General features: G+C 44.0%; 1 protein-coding gene across 1 annotated transcript in view; it reads right to left on the bottom strand.

The window, feature by feature from the left end:
• ldlrap1b (low density lipoprotein receptor adaptor protein 1b) overlaps positions 1 to 14,899 on the bottom strand; it is a 67,214-nt gene extending 52,315 nt beyond the window's left edge. Inside the window, exon 1 of the mRNA XM_084143874.1 lies at positions 14,550 to 14,899. Coding sequence (XP_084000000.1) covers positions 14,550 to 14,634 — 85 coding nt within the window. The 5' untranslated portion in view covers positions 14,635 to 14,899. The remainder of the gene's footprint in view (positions 1 to 14,549) is intronic.
• Positions 14,900 to 15,148: the final 249 nt, after the last annotated feature.

The following is a 15,148-nucleotide window of genomic DNA, read 5'->3' as shown; positions in this document are numbered from 1 at the left end:
TTCAGAGGAGACTGCGTGAATCAGGCCTTCATGATCGAATTGCTGCAAAGAAACCACTACTAAAGGACACCAATAAGAAGAAGAGACCTGCTTGGGCCAAGAAACACGAGCAATGGACATTAGACGGGTGGAAATCTGTTTTTTGGTCTGATGAGTCCAAATTTGAGATTTTTTGTTCCAACTGCCATGTCTTTGTGAGACGCAGAGTAGGTGAACGGATGATCGCCGCATATGTGGTTCCCACCGTGAAGCATGGAGGTGGTGGTGTGATGGTGCTTTGCTGGTGACACTGTCTGTGATTTATTTAGAATTCAAGGCACACTTAACCAGCATGGCTACCACAGCATTCTGCAGCGATACGCCATCCCATCTGGTTTACGCTTAGTCGGACTATCATTTGTTTTTCAACAGGACAATGACCCAAAACACACTTCCAGGCTGTGTAAGGGCTATTTGACCAAGAAGGAGAGTGATGGAGTGCTGCATCATATGACCTGGCCTCCACAATCACACAACCTCAACACAATTGAGATGGTTTGGGATGAGTTGGACCGCAGAGTGAAGGAAAAGCAGCCACCAAGTGCTCAGCATGTGGGAACTCCTTCAAGACTGTTGGAAAAGCATTCCAGGTGACTACCTCATGAAGCTGGTTGAGAGAATGCCAAGAGTGTGCAAAGCTGTCATCAAGGCAAAGGGTGGCTACTTTGAAGAATCTTAAATCTCAAATATATTTTGATTTGTTTAACACTTTTTTAGTTACTACATGACTCCATATGTGTTATTTCATAGTTTTGATGTTTTCACTATTATTCTACAATGTAGAAAATTGTAAAAATAAAGAAAAACCCTTGAATGAGTTGGTGTCTAAACTTTTGACTGGTACTGTACATTAAAATAAATAATCTAAAAATGTCTTATCAAACACAAACTTGGTTACACATGTGTCCTTCACTAAAAAAGGTGCAAAAATATAAATAAATTGAACTATTTACCAATGGCATTCGTGTTCGTTTTACATCCCAGGTGTAGATGATTAGATTTCACTTTCACCATAGCTTGTGCATGTCCTGATAGTCTTTGAAGCAGTCCCTCTCTGCCAGAAAACAAAAAGCGAACTGGCATTTCAGACAGATCTGGCATTTTACCCTGTGTTTTGTGCAATGCTTGCAGTTCTTCCTTTTGTCTTTTGGTATGTGTGTTGGATAGTGTTGTTCACCTTGAGTGGGGGGGGGGGTCTTGTGATGGTTGTGAGGTTGCTTTGGCCCCCATTTCAGCCATTTCCAACACCAGCTGCTCTCAGAAGGCCAACTGGGAGAGATGAGTTTGACCTTTTGCTTTGGCCATCTGCCTGTGGAGAATGAAAGCATTTACTGTAGCAACGTCCACAAAGTGGTGAAAAAAAAAGTATTATACCACTTCCTGGTCTTGTGGAGGACCTGGTAGTAGCCTATCAGAGCATCAGATAGGTCGACACCCCCCATGCTGGCATTGCAGTCCTTCACAGAAACAGGGACATTCTTCCTCACCCATGCCCCATTGGCATTTTTCACCCTCCTTGAGACATGGTCGATATTGAATGCCTTATGCTGTGTGGTGAGCATTGTTACTTCCCTAGGGTCCTTCCATTTCACAAAAAGCAGCTTGTTAGTCCTGATCCAACGTATGGTCCCCCTCTCCGCTGTCTTTGTCATGTGGTTTACCTTGGTCTTCGGGAAACGGATAATGTTAGGACGAATGGTGCCACAAGCCCCTATTTTATTTTTCAAGAGGTCTATGAAAAGCATGGGACTAGTATAAAAATGGTCCACAAAGAGCTTGTACCCACTGCCAATAAGGGGAAGTCCATCAGCTGCATGACAGTCATAACTAAGGCCCTTCCCAGTGGGGTTATCGCCTTGCCTTCATAGATTATGAAGTTCCACGTGTAGGCAGAGGCTGAATCGGCTAGCACAAAGAGCTTGTAGCCCCATTTGGTCTGCTTATTTTTCATATATTGCTTCAAGCCAATTCAAGCGCAACCATGCGCTCACCTATAGATAGATAATGAACAGGCTGGAAAGTACGTTTTGCATGCCTCCACCATGTCATGATAAAGTGGCTTGACTCTTGCAAGACGATCATACCCTGCAGTCCCCTTCTTCTGGACATTCTCCTGATCCTTTTGTGGGTCACTCATGTGAAGAGTACGGTTGATTGCCAAGAATCGGTTTTCACTCATGATGGAGGTGGGGAACTCGAACCGATAGAGTGGGGACTTGCTCCAGTTGTCAACTAGTCTTGATACCTTTACCAGTCCCATGTAAATCACCAAGGAAATGTAATTGAGCATGTCACCCATGGTGACAGGTTTCCAGGACATCTTCCTTCCCCCCTGCTGCTTCTTGTCCCCATACTTGTTGGTATTACTAATTAGTGTTCCCAGTACAGAGGTGGTAAGTCGCTCTGGATAAGAGCGTCTGCTAAATGACTAAAATGTAAATGTAAAATGTGGTAAAGTAGAGCTGAAACCGCTGTAAGGGGGTGTATGTTTTATCACTAACCAACTGTGGGCTTTCAGGTCGTTGTGGTTTCAACCTAAATTGTTCTGGCTCCTCATCATCTTCAAGGACCGTATGCCACCTGTCCTCAGTTTCATCTCCCTCTGTTGTACTGCTTCCACTGCCTCTCCCTCTTCTCTGTTGAGGCCTAGATCTCCTCCCTGCCCCCACACCTCCAGATGAACTTGCAGAGAGTGGAGTGGTGCCAGGGCCTGCAGTGGGGGTGGTTGAAGAGGAGTCGTGTCTTTGCGGAGTGGTGTATGTAGAACCATCAGACGGTGTGATTGAAACTGCAGTGGGGGTGGTTGAAGAGGAGTGGGACCTTTGTCGAGTGGTGGATGTAGAACCATCAGATGGGGTGATTGACATAGCAGTGGGGGGTGAAGACCTTCACCGGCAGGGGCGCTTGCTGGGGAGGGGTGGCTCCCAAACGTCATCATCCAAATCCTCTGCATCCTCCACTGATGAATAAAATAAAGGGATAAATTGTTGTAAGACACACAGAATTACAGTTGACTCAATTGACAAAACAACATTAGTGTAAAGTAAAAACACCAAGCCTAAACTTTTCTCTGTACAGTGACTCACATAGAAGGTGTGAAACACACAAAATGCAAACAGTAACACTTTGGAGACAAATGCAGAGGTTTGAACCACAAATAAACAATGGCCATGAGAGTTTAGTGGCCTCTCCAAAGTTACAAGGATGAAACTTAGAACAGCAAACTAATATGAAACATAGACAATAACTACTTTGGAATTATAGAACATTGAAATTACTTGTTACATAGGCCTATGTAAACTAAATCCAAAGCACAAAAAGCAGACAACTTATAAAAAATGAAATACATATAGTAAATTAGCTATATAAAGTCATGAAAATAATTTACTCACAGATCTAAAAGTGGATCCAATCCTTCTAGAAAGCAATCTTCGTCGGCCGAGTCGAAATACTTGTTGTCCAAATCGCTCCCCTGATCCGAGTCCGACTCCAGTACTTTATTCAAAGCTTCTATGGTCGGTAGTAGCCCGTGTAGCTCAGTTGGTAGAGCATGGCGCTTGCAACGCCAGGGTTGTGGGTTCGATTCCCACGGGGGGCCAGTATGAAAATTTATGGATAAGCGCGTCTGCTAAATGACTAAAATGTAAATATATACTTATTCATAGCTGCCTTCTTTTTAGGTTCCTGTTCGATATTCTTAGTTTTTCCCTATTGTTTTTTTGTGTTGAGAAGCCATCTTTTATGCTAAAGTGATTAAATTAAAGTGATGAAATCTGTTTACAATGTAACGTAGCGTGCTCGGTGCGTCTCGTCTCTGAGCCAGGTAGCAATAGTTTGCATTACGCATAAAAGGTTCTAGGCCTTGCGTTGTCCCACCCAGATCAACTGCATATCCCTGGAAAGCTTATCTGATTGGCTACAAGACTGTCAAGGTGCCATAGTAGCCAATCCCCTGTGTAATGGATGCCTATAGTGCATAAACAGGTATTTTTGATGCGCAAAGATAGTCACTCGGTGGACAATAGGCTAGATTTGTTCCTACCAACCTAAGGATTAATTTGATACCCCCCATGTAGCTATAGCTCAAACACAGACCAAATCGAAGCTTACCTTGTAAGATGTTTGCTGTTTGGTTTAAACGTTGTGTAAAATAAACATTTTGACTCTCGGGGCTGGTGATCAATAACGGTAGGTCACAGGCAGACAAATAAGATATCCTCATGATCTGTGGAGTCCCAGCTTTCGGTGTGTATCAACGCATTCAGTGTTTATTTAGTTTATGCTTCACAACGCTAACCGGAACGTAGGTAGCAGCCATCTTGAAATGAGGTCATCGGCTCGGCCTGCCCTTATAAATTCGTATGCCCATATATGGTAGTAAGTCACACCAAAGATTTGAAGGCACCGATCAATAGCCAAGATACTCAGCTTTCCGCAGAGAGAGACACCATGTTTTTGCAGATAGGGGCTACCGTTCTCATACCAGACTGAATTTAAGAAAAAAATCTAATTGGGTCCCCAAATATGGGGACTTTACATTTAAGAGGTTAAAACTACTAAAACCAGATATAAAAGTATGTCGAAAATATAATTTAGCTATATATTTTAATAAGATCTTTGAGAACTAACAACCACCAGAATAAAAAATAGACAGGTAGAATCACAAAAATGAATGGCATGGGACCGCCATTGATTTTGTTATAATGTTTCAGTCAATCAGATAGCATAAGAACACTGCATAACCCATGGCAAAAATGTATAGCATTGCAGGAAATTTGCTTTAAAACAGCAACATTGTCTCGGTGGCCAAGAGGACATCTAAAAATGTTGGTCAGAGACTGTGCCATTGGCCACGCCCACAAACGTGCAGAGAGCCTGGAACACAAGCTACATGTTTTCACCAACTCCTGCCTCAGACAAATCTTGTGCATATGGTGGCCTGAGTGGATCTCTAATATAGACCTGTGGAAGAAAAACAACCAGAGCACCATCCAAGAGCGGAAGTGGAGATGGGTTGGTCACACGGTCCGGAGAGGCCCGGAGAACATTGCAAAACATGCCCTTGATTGGACAATGACCTGGCGCAGGTGTCTAGATGCAGAAAGCAACCCAAGACCTGCAATGTTGTAAAACTTTAGTACAGGTCCCATGTTCCTTCGAGAATCAAGAGGATAAAGTAAGTTAAGCAGTGCACTTAGTGTCCTGATGTCAATGTTTTGTTTCTCCTGAATTGCCCTTCATAACATATTGACTATCGTCTGGGGCCATCTATCTATCTGTGTTCTTTTCCTGCCCAATAATAATAATCCAGCTGTGTTCACAAACTCTGCCAAATCAGGTGAAAACTATGAACTAAAAAATACCATCCAACTTGAGAGCGGATTCTGCCAAAAATGATCATGCTTTCTGAAATTAATTACAGCCTGTATAAAATAATATTCTGGCAACAGCAGCAGTTACAGGCTTACACATGGCGCAGGAGAAAGTACTAGATTGTTACATGACACAGTAGGTATCAGCGTTTGATTTGGTGTGCGTCCAAAACTATTCCAGCTGACTGGAGGAAGGGATTTACAGATCAGATAAGAGCCTAATCGCTGGCCTGTAAATCCCAACAGTGAGACACGTGCCGTGCGGCACTGATGTACCACTGGGAGAGGGAAAGTGAGGAAGAGGAGGGGGAGGAGGAGGAGGGGAACTGTCCCAGCCGTTAGGGATTAAACCAGTGGTCAGCTAGGGCCTGTGCTACTAACATGTGCTCAAAGAATGAGCTCATCATTGGTTATGTAGACTATAAAACAGTTACAGAAAGCATCACAGGGCTGTCCAGGCATGGGTCATCATGAGTAGGGCCAGTGATCAAGTGATCTAACGAGGAATACCTCCAGGACCTAGTCATGAGGCCTAGGGTGTGTTATTGCTGCAGCCTCAGCACTCAAAACAAATAGAATACTTCCTATGGCAATATCAGAACATGAGTGCAGCAACGTCTTACCCCCTAGGCAAAGCTACCAGAGGTCAATAGAGACTGTTCCTTCCAGTCTGAGCCAGTCTTACCTCAATTGCGTGCACGTCCACCACCACTGTATAGGAGGACAAATAATATGTGCAGCATCAGCAGCACGACTTTCCTTAGTAACCTGCCTGTCTGCCAAAAACCCTTTGAGAGATTCCTCAGATTGCCTTTATGGCCCTGCTGACAGGTTTGACAACAGAAATTGCATTAAGGGCTAGACAGTGATGATGGGTTAATCTGCATAGTCCAGAGGCTCACGTTGAGTAATGATGCATATGTAGCACATGGGGATGTGTGAAACTTACTCCTCAGCCTGAAGTGTCCCTACTTGCGCCAACGAATAGCTAGTTTTTCGCGTGGCGCCGACTGGTAAGATGCTCCAGGAGGTCGGTCATGTGTGCTAGCAAGGTAGAGGTCCCAAGTTCGCACCAGGTATGGGCCAAATCGGGAGGAAGTGGTACTCGCTAAGCAAGCAGCGTGACGTCCTTTACACATACAGCCCTTCGCACATTGTTCTTAGATTCATTGTCAGCCCTCAGAACAGAGAAAGAGAGATGTGGAGAGAGAGAGGTAGATAAATAAAGTCCCAGTTCCACAGCTGGGACAGCTCGTCTAGGAGGCTACGTAAATAAACCCTTACTTTAATGGGATTTGTAGGCCTTCAACTTGCTGTAAATAGCCTCAGGTGTCTTGTATTTAGGCAGCAGAGACCCCATGAACAATGCACTGGCTTTCAGAGCGCCGGAAGCCAAACCATCTACTGTATCTCCCGAGTGGCGCAGTGGTCTAAGGCGCTGTGCCACTAGAGATCCTGGTTCGAATCCAGGCTCTGTCGTAGCCGGCCGTGACCGGGAGACCCATGGGGCGGCGCACAATTGGCCCAGCGTTGTCCAGGGTAGGGGAGGGAATGGCCGGCAGGGATGTAGCTCAGTTGGTAGAGCATGGCATTTGCAACGCCAGGGTTGTGGGTTCGATTCCCACGGGGGGCCAGTATGAAAAATACAAATGTATGCACTAACTGTAAGTCGCTCTGGATAAGAGCGTCTGCTAAATGACAAAAATGTAAATGTAAAATGTATAGCCTAAAACTTGCTTAACCATGCTGGTATAACAAGCTGACAGAACGGATTCGACATTTCCCTAACCTTTGGAATCCCCCGTCGAACATACACACAAATAATAATAATATATACACATATATATATTTGGGCTCCCGAGTGGCGCAGCGGTCTAAGGCACTGCATCTCAATGCTTGAGGCGTCACTACAGACCCCCTGGTTCGATTCCAGGCTGTATCACAACCGGCCGTGATTGGGAGTCCCATAGGGCGGCGCACAATTGGCCCAGCGTCGTCCGGGTTTGGCCGGTATAGGCCGTCATTGTAAATAAGAATTAGTTCTTAACTGACTTGCCTAGTTAAATAAAATATATATATACTTTATTTAACTAGGCAAGTCAGTTAAGAACTAATTCTTATTTACAATGACGGCCTACACCGGCCAAACCCGGACGATGCACATACATACATACATACATACATACATACACACACACACACACACATATTATTATTATTATTATTATTATTATTATTACATATACATACACACATGTTGTAAATTTACTGTTTTACAGGGTCAGCCATAGTAGTACAGCACCCCTGGAGCAAATTAGGGTTAAGTACCTTACTCAAGGGCACATCGACAGATTTTTCACCTTGTCGGCTCGGGTATTCAAACCAGCAACCTTTCGGTTACTGGCCCAACGCTCTAACCACTAGGCTATCTGCTCTTCAAAGACAATAACAAACAGAAAACTAATTAACAAACAGAGTGACTCATCCCTGTGTGGGATAAGCCAATCTGAAAATAAAAACAGTGACAAAGCATGATCGTGCAGTCCCATCCACACACACAGTGCATGTGTGGCTCCATACGCAAGCAAACTCCAGAGATACTGGAGATGTAACAGGGCTATAAGTCACTGGGGACTTTACAACTCCATAAAGGAATCCTGCTGGAAGCAATCTCCATTACAACCTGGCAGTGCAGGGGACACAATTCCACTGTCCTGGCGAGAGGCAGACGCACAAACTGGCCAGGACAGAGCAGAGGAAACTACAGCTCTAGTACACTAGTATATGGACACCCCTTCAAATTAGTGGATTCGGCTATTTCAGCCACACCCATTGCTGACAGATGTATAAAATCGAGCACACAGCAATGCAATCTCCATAGACAAACATTGGCAGTAGAACGGCCTTACTTTCAACATGGCACCGTCTTAGGATGCCACCTTTCCAACAAGTCAGTTCGTCAAATTGCTGCCCCGGGCAACTGTAAGTGCTGTTATTGTAAAGTGAAAATATCTAGGAGCAACAACGGCTCAGCCACAAAGTGGTAGGCCACACAAGCTCACAGAACGAGACCGCTGTGTGCTGAAGCGTGTAGCGCGTAAAAATAGTCTGTCCTCGGTTGCAACACTCACTACCGAGTTCCAAACTGCCTCTGGAAGCAACGTCAACACCTGAACTGTTCGTCGGGAGCTTCATGAAATGGGTTCCCATGGCTGAGCAGCTGCACATAAGCCTAAGATCACCATGCGCAATGCCAAGCATCGGCTGGAGTTGTGTAAAGCTTGCCGCTATTGAACTCTGGAGCAGTGGAAACGCATTCTCTGGAGTGATGAATCACACTTCACCATCTGGCAGTCCGACGGACGAATCTGAGTTTGGCGGAAGCCAGGAGAACGCTACCTGCCCCAATGCATAGTGCCAACTGTAAAGTTTGGTGGAGGAGGAATAATGGTCTGGGGCTGTTTTTTCATGGTTCGAGCTAGGTTCCAGTGAAGGGAAATCTTAACACTACAGTATACAATGACATTCTAGACGATTCTGTGCTTCCAACTTTGTGGCAACAGTTTGGGGAAGGCCCGTTCCCGTTTCAGCATGACAATACCCCCGTGCACAAAGCGAGGTCCGTACAGAAATGGTTTGTCGAGATCGGTGTGGAAGTACTTGACTGGCCTGCACAGAGCCCTGACCTCAACCCTATCGAACACCTTTGGGATGAATTGGAACGCTGACTGCGAGCCACGCCTAATCGCCCAACATCAGTGCTCGAGCTCACAAATGCTTGTGGCTGAATGGAAGCAAGTCCCCGCAGCAATGTTCCAACATCTAGTGGAAAGCCTTCCTGGAAGAGTGGATGGAGGCTGTTATAGCAGCAAATGGGGGACCAACTCCATATTAATGCCCATAATTTTGGAATGAGATCTTCAACAAACTTTTGGCCATGTAGTGTATTTTATGTCAGTTTTAGAAGATAGTCACTGTACTAGTAGTAGGGCACCAAAAGTAGAGCCTACAGACCTTTACTCCTCTATGGCTATATATTCTGGTCACACAGGCCACAATAACCAGTTGGCCACGCTCTTCAACATAACACCATGATCATGATGTTTCAGCAACCGCAACCACCAGAAAAAACACCATCATGGTAGGTAAATGAACACATTTAGCCATTGGTTAATGGTTTTTGCGCCTCACCTTGACCTCCGGTTACATTCACTTGAGGCTTTCCCTAGGCATCCATCTGTGCATGTCCTGGATCAACTGGTCAAGCTTCTAAATCCAGTCTTTCCAGTGTAGGAAGGGCTCCAGGGAGGTAGCAGTGACAGGTCCTAGGCCAGCACTTAGGCACTGTGTCTGAAGCGCAGACAGAGTCATACAGACATAAAATAGAAAGAAAAGAAACCAAATGTGTTGGCCTGAAAAGAGGCTAATGGTTGATGTCAAAGATCATTTTTCTGACAAACGAAAGCAATTCAGACACATGGTGAGCTGTGCAGTGTAAGCCTTTGTCAGCAGCACTTTCAAAATCATGAGAGCTGTTTGAAGTCAGCAGGAAATGACATAGGTGTCACGTTTTATTCTATGCTGAAGTCAGGCAGGGGATGGAAAACAGAAGAGACAATTGACTTGTGGTTTTAGAGGATGTTATCTTGACTGTGCAATCTATGACTGTGCTATTATTATAAATTACATTCTCCAAAATTGTTACAGAGATTGGAATTGTTTTTAGACCACATTTTTATTATTTGTGACTATGAATGCCTTGAATTATGCTCAATGTGCTACTGTGTGGTTAATGGTTTTTGTGACATTGTACAATTGCTGCAGATTTGAGAGGTCTCCCTTGAAAACGACACCTAATCTCAATGCGATCAATAAATGATGAACAAATAAAGGCAAGGTTACAATAAAAATAATAATGATAATAAAGCCATTTAGCAGACGCTTTTATCCAAAGCGACTTACAGTCATGTGCGCATACATGTTTACGTATGGGTGGTCCCGGGGATCGAACCCACTACCCTGGCGTTACAAGTGCCATGCTCTACCAATTGAGCTCCAGAGGACCACAAAAGGACTGAATGGGAGGGGGGAATGCTCTGTGCATGGATGCCAAAAGAAAATAGGCATGCATCTACATGGCCAAGCCCAAAGCATGAGCGCCAAGAGTTACGTCATATGGGATTCTAACGAAAACATTCTATCTAGCATACATGTAGGGGTGGAGGACACGAACATTTAATCCAGGAGCGTTTGGACTGGTAGGTGCTTTGCATGGACTCCAGACATCTCAATAACAACGCCCTGAATACTTATGTTGTGGTCTCAGCATTGAAAGCAGCATGCATCACTTGCACACAACGAAACAAACTGTCTTGCAGCAGTGGTTCTGTTTCCTGTTATGACAAGCTGAAACAAGATGCTTTCTATCAACAGCTGATGGCAGCTACCTGTGCACTCTGATCTAGCCATGCTGTATTGAAATAACCACATAGAAACAAGAGGCAATTATAATGAGTGTTTCAGCGTTATGACCATAAGGACTACCCGACCTTGCGGGTGAGAGGAAATGCAGGTCTAAACAAGAGGCCATCACAGGCCAGGGCCCACATGACATGCGTGTCAAGAGGTCAAGAGAAAATATGAAGATGCAACGTTGCCATAAATCTGTAACCATGGGCATTATCACCTTCCACGTGTCATCCCTGCCATGAGAGATCGGGGACAGGGAGCAGGCCTCTAGAAAGCATCTCTATTCCCCCCAGAGAAAGTGGACCAAAACAAAGAATTGATGGCTCAGCATGGTGACAAGTCTGCCAACTACCCCATTGTCTAGGAAGGAAGGCGAGACAAGGGAGGGGGGGTGTTCCCTCTGTGAAACCAAACAAAAAGGTATAGAAGCAGCTATGCCTCTCTTTGACAAACCATACTACAGTAGTGTGATCATATGCACCCGCCTGGGTGACTGCGCATCGCCAACATTGCATTGCTGTCTGACAACCCACTGAAGCTAGAGATGAAAAGTCATTGTTAGAATCCTGCAGCTTTGATCAACACTGGGAGCAATATTTAAATGTTGACCCGTAATTTACTTACTTTATTGTGTACAAAAAGAATGTATATATACACACAGTGCATTCGGAAAGTATTCAGACCCCTTGACTTTTTCCACATTTTGTTACGTTACAGCCTTATTCTAAAATGGAATGCTTTTTTTTATCCCCTCTTCACGCTACACACTATACCCTAATAATGACAAAGCAAAAACAGGTTTATATAGTTTTTTTGCAAATGTATTAAAAATAAAAATAAACTTAAATAGCACAAGTATTCAGACCCTTTACTCAGTACTTTGTTGAAGCACCTTTGGCAGCGATTACAGCCTTGAGTCTTCTTGGTTATGATGCTACAAGCTTGGCACACCTGTATTTGGGGAGTTTCTCCCATTCTTCTCTGCAGATCCTCTCAAGCTCGGTCAGGTTGGATGGGGAGCATCGCTGCACAGCTATTTTCAGGTCTCTCCAGAGATGTTAGAGCGGGTTCAAGTCCAGGCTCTGGCTGGGCCACTCAAGGACATTCAGAGACTTGTCCCGAAGCCACTCCTGCGTTGTCTTGGCTGTGTGCTTATGGTTGTTGTCCTGTTGGAAGGTGAACCTTCGCCCCAGTCTGAGGTCCTGAGCAGGTTTTCATCAAGGACCTCTTTGTACTTTGCTCTGTTCACCTTCACCTCAATGCTGACTAGTCTCCCAGTCCCTGCCGCTGAAAAACATCCCCACAGCATGATGCTGCCACCACCATGCTTCACCGTAGGGATGGTGCCAGGTTTCCTCCAGACGCTTGGCATTCCAGCCAAAGAGTTCAATCTTGGTTTCATCAGACCAGAGAATCTTGTTTCTCATGGTCTGAGTCCTTTAGGTGCCTTTTGGCAAACTCCAAGCGGGCTGTCGTGCCTTTTACGGAAGAGTGGCTTCCGTCTGGCCACTATCATAAAGGCCTGATTGGTGGAGTGCTGCAGAGATGGTTGTCCTTCTGGAAGGTTCTCCCATCTCCACAGAGGAACTCTGGAGTTCTGTCAGTGACCATCGGGTTCTTGGTCAAATCCCTGACCAAGGCCTTTCTCCCCGATTGCTCAGTTTGGCCGGGCGTCCAGCTCTAGGAAGAGTCTTGGTGGTTCCAAACTTCTCCCATTTAAGAATGATGAAGGCCACTGTCTTCTTGGGGACCTTCAATGCTGCAGAAATGTGTTGGTGCCCTTTCCCAGATCTGTGCCTCAACACAATCCTGTCTCGGAGCGCTACGGACAATTCCTTCGACATCATGGCTTGGTTTTTGCTCTGACATTCACTGTCAACTGTGGGAACTTATATAGACAGGTGTGTGCCTTTCCAAATCATGTCCAATCAATCGAATTTACCACAGGTGGACTCCAATCAAGTTGTAGAAACATCTCAAGGATGATCAATGGAAACAGGAGGCAACTGAGCTCATAGCAAAGGGTCTGAATACTTATGTAAACAAGGTATGTTTTTTTTTTACTTGTAATAAATGTGCAAAAATTTCCAGAAAAATGTTTTTGCTTTGTCATTATGGGGTATTGTATGTAGATTCATGAGGAAAAATGTAAATTAATCAATTTTAGAATAATGCTGTAATGTAACAAAATGTGGAAAAAGTCAAGGGGTCTGAATACTTTCCGAATGCACTATAACTATATATATATATATATATATATAATATATATATAATATATATATATATATATATATATATATGAATCCCCCCCCTTACGGACCTCACTAAAACCCTGATGGATAGACTGAAAATCAAGATGATTCGTCTAATAAAATAATTAGTAATTCTTCCAGCCAATTTACCAAGTGTTGATCCTATGTGTTTAAAAGATGTCGCTTTGGTGTTTTCAGGTTACATAATGTTACCCAAAACTGAAACTAAATCGAGCCCCCTTTAAGACCCCCACCACCACGCACACATATTTTTTGCACATAGCAACAGTGTGTTGCCAGGTTTGTTTTCAGTCATTGTCGCGGTGCTCTTCTCGCTCTCATACCTTTCAAGCCCTAAAATTGCTCGAGTTCCAAAACCGAAGTTAATGTAGCAGGTTTGCACAGCGCACCAACGCGATAACAGGTACCCCCTGCTGATTCCAAGATTACTCCACGATCGAGACCAGTCTAAAATATCAGAACTATGCATGCTAGTTCCACGGTGACGTGGCGGAATAGACGTTTTTCACGTCTGTGAAAAAGATACTTCGCTAGCTAGTTACCTACCATTACATAAACCGAAAGAAAAGAAACTCATCAAAATGAGTTACATGCACACAATAATGCGATTATTGTGGATAGTCAGATTAATATAACAGTTCGATTAAAACGTGTACAGTCAGATACATTCAGTTGTTCCGAACTCACTTCACTCGCGCTATATAGGGATGCTCGCTCGGTTGGTGCAAGCACATGCGCAGATCAAATACACCGCTGGAACGCCGATTGATTAAGGTGTTTACATGTCCTAATTATTCTAAAGATTGCTCAGAAAACCAGGTGTTTTAATCAGCGTATGTTTACTTCGATTTTGACTTTACGCCGATTAAGATAAACTGAGTAAGGTGTTTACATGACTATTGCATAATCTGCCTACTGCCATAATCAGTTGAATATCGAATTATTAGTGTTTCGAAGTCAGATATTGAGCTTGCTAGTTAGTTACTACCAAATAGTATCGTAACACCCGTACACAAAGTTGGCATGCATGACCACTTTGGCAACGCATTTGACTGTCTGTCTGTCAGATTCTGACACCAAGCCAACACCGGAGACACGCTTCCTGACGAAAAAATTGTCACGTTTAAACACATTTCCTAGCAAATGATCAATTGGCAGTCACGGAAAACGGCAATGCATGAAATACATTCAGTCGTCTAACTGTTAGCTACGACTTCCACTTTCAAGAAGGTACTTAACTTTACAGAGGGGGGATACAGGAAACGGAGTAGTATATAGCTAGGTCGACCCTAGGTAAATAGCATTATTAGTAGCTACATAGAAAAGACTAGTCATCAGCCATTTTCGCTAACCTTTTATCCACATGCTAGCTAGTCAACTCGCTTCCAATACTTACTTTTATGTCTGCCTACACCCCATGACTGTTTAGCGAGACTGGGGCTCCGAATTATTGCCCTTCCAGCCGACTTCAAAGCGTCCATATCGTAATCCAAAATTGGGGCAAAGAGCCCAACAAGCTTCGGTTCTTGTCTCTCGAAGCACTTGGCTAGGTTTGTCACACACACTCTCTCTCTCTCCCAAACTTTCCCAGCTGTTTTTTGTCTCCTACTTCAGAGACAGCCCAGAATCAATGAATTATCATGTTCGTCCCCACTCTGGGCGGTGTTATATGTAAATTAACCAGATAATTTATCTGACGTGAATTTGTGGAATCGCACGAGCGAGGTCGTTGCCCTCGTGGTTTGCGCAGGCGCTACGTTCACTGTGACTGAAATGTATACATCTAAAATAATATTCCTAGTTATTCTTTTGAACAGCATATTTTGTCAAAATATCAACAAATTAATTTAGGGAGAAATATATAAATGTATGTGTTTTCATGGCTTAATATAATTTGCATAACCTACTTGTGGTTAAATAATTAGGTTATGTGCATGATGAATATGTAGACTAGATTAATGAATTTCCAGTTGCTTTATATTCTTTTGTTATCCA

Source organism: Coregonus lavaretus, assembly GCF_964263955.1.
Source record: "Coregonus lavaretus genome assembly, chromosome: 27".
Lineage (NCBI taxonomy): Eukaryota > Metazoa > Chordata > Actinopteri > Salmoniformes > Salmonidae > Coregonus > Coregonus lavaretus.
The sequence above is the reverse complement of the archived record's forward strand: the minus strand, read 5'-3'. Positions and strand labels throughout refer to the sequence as shown.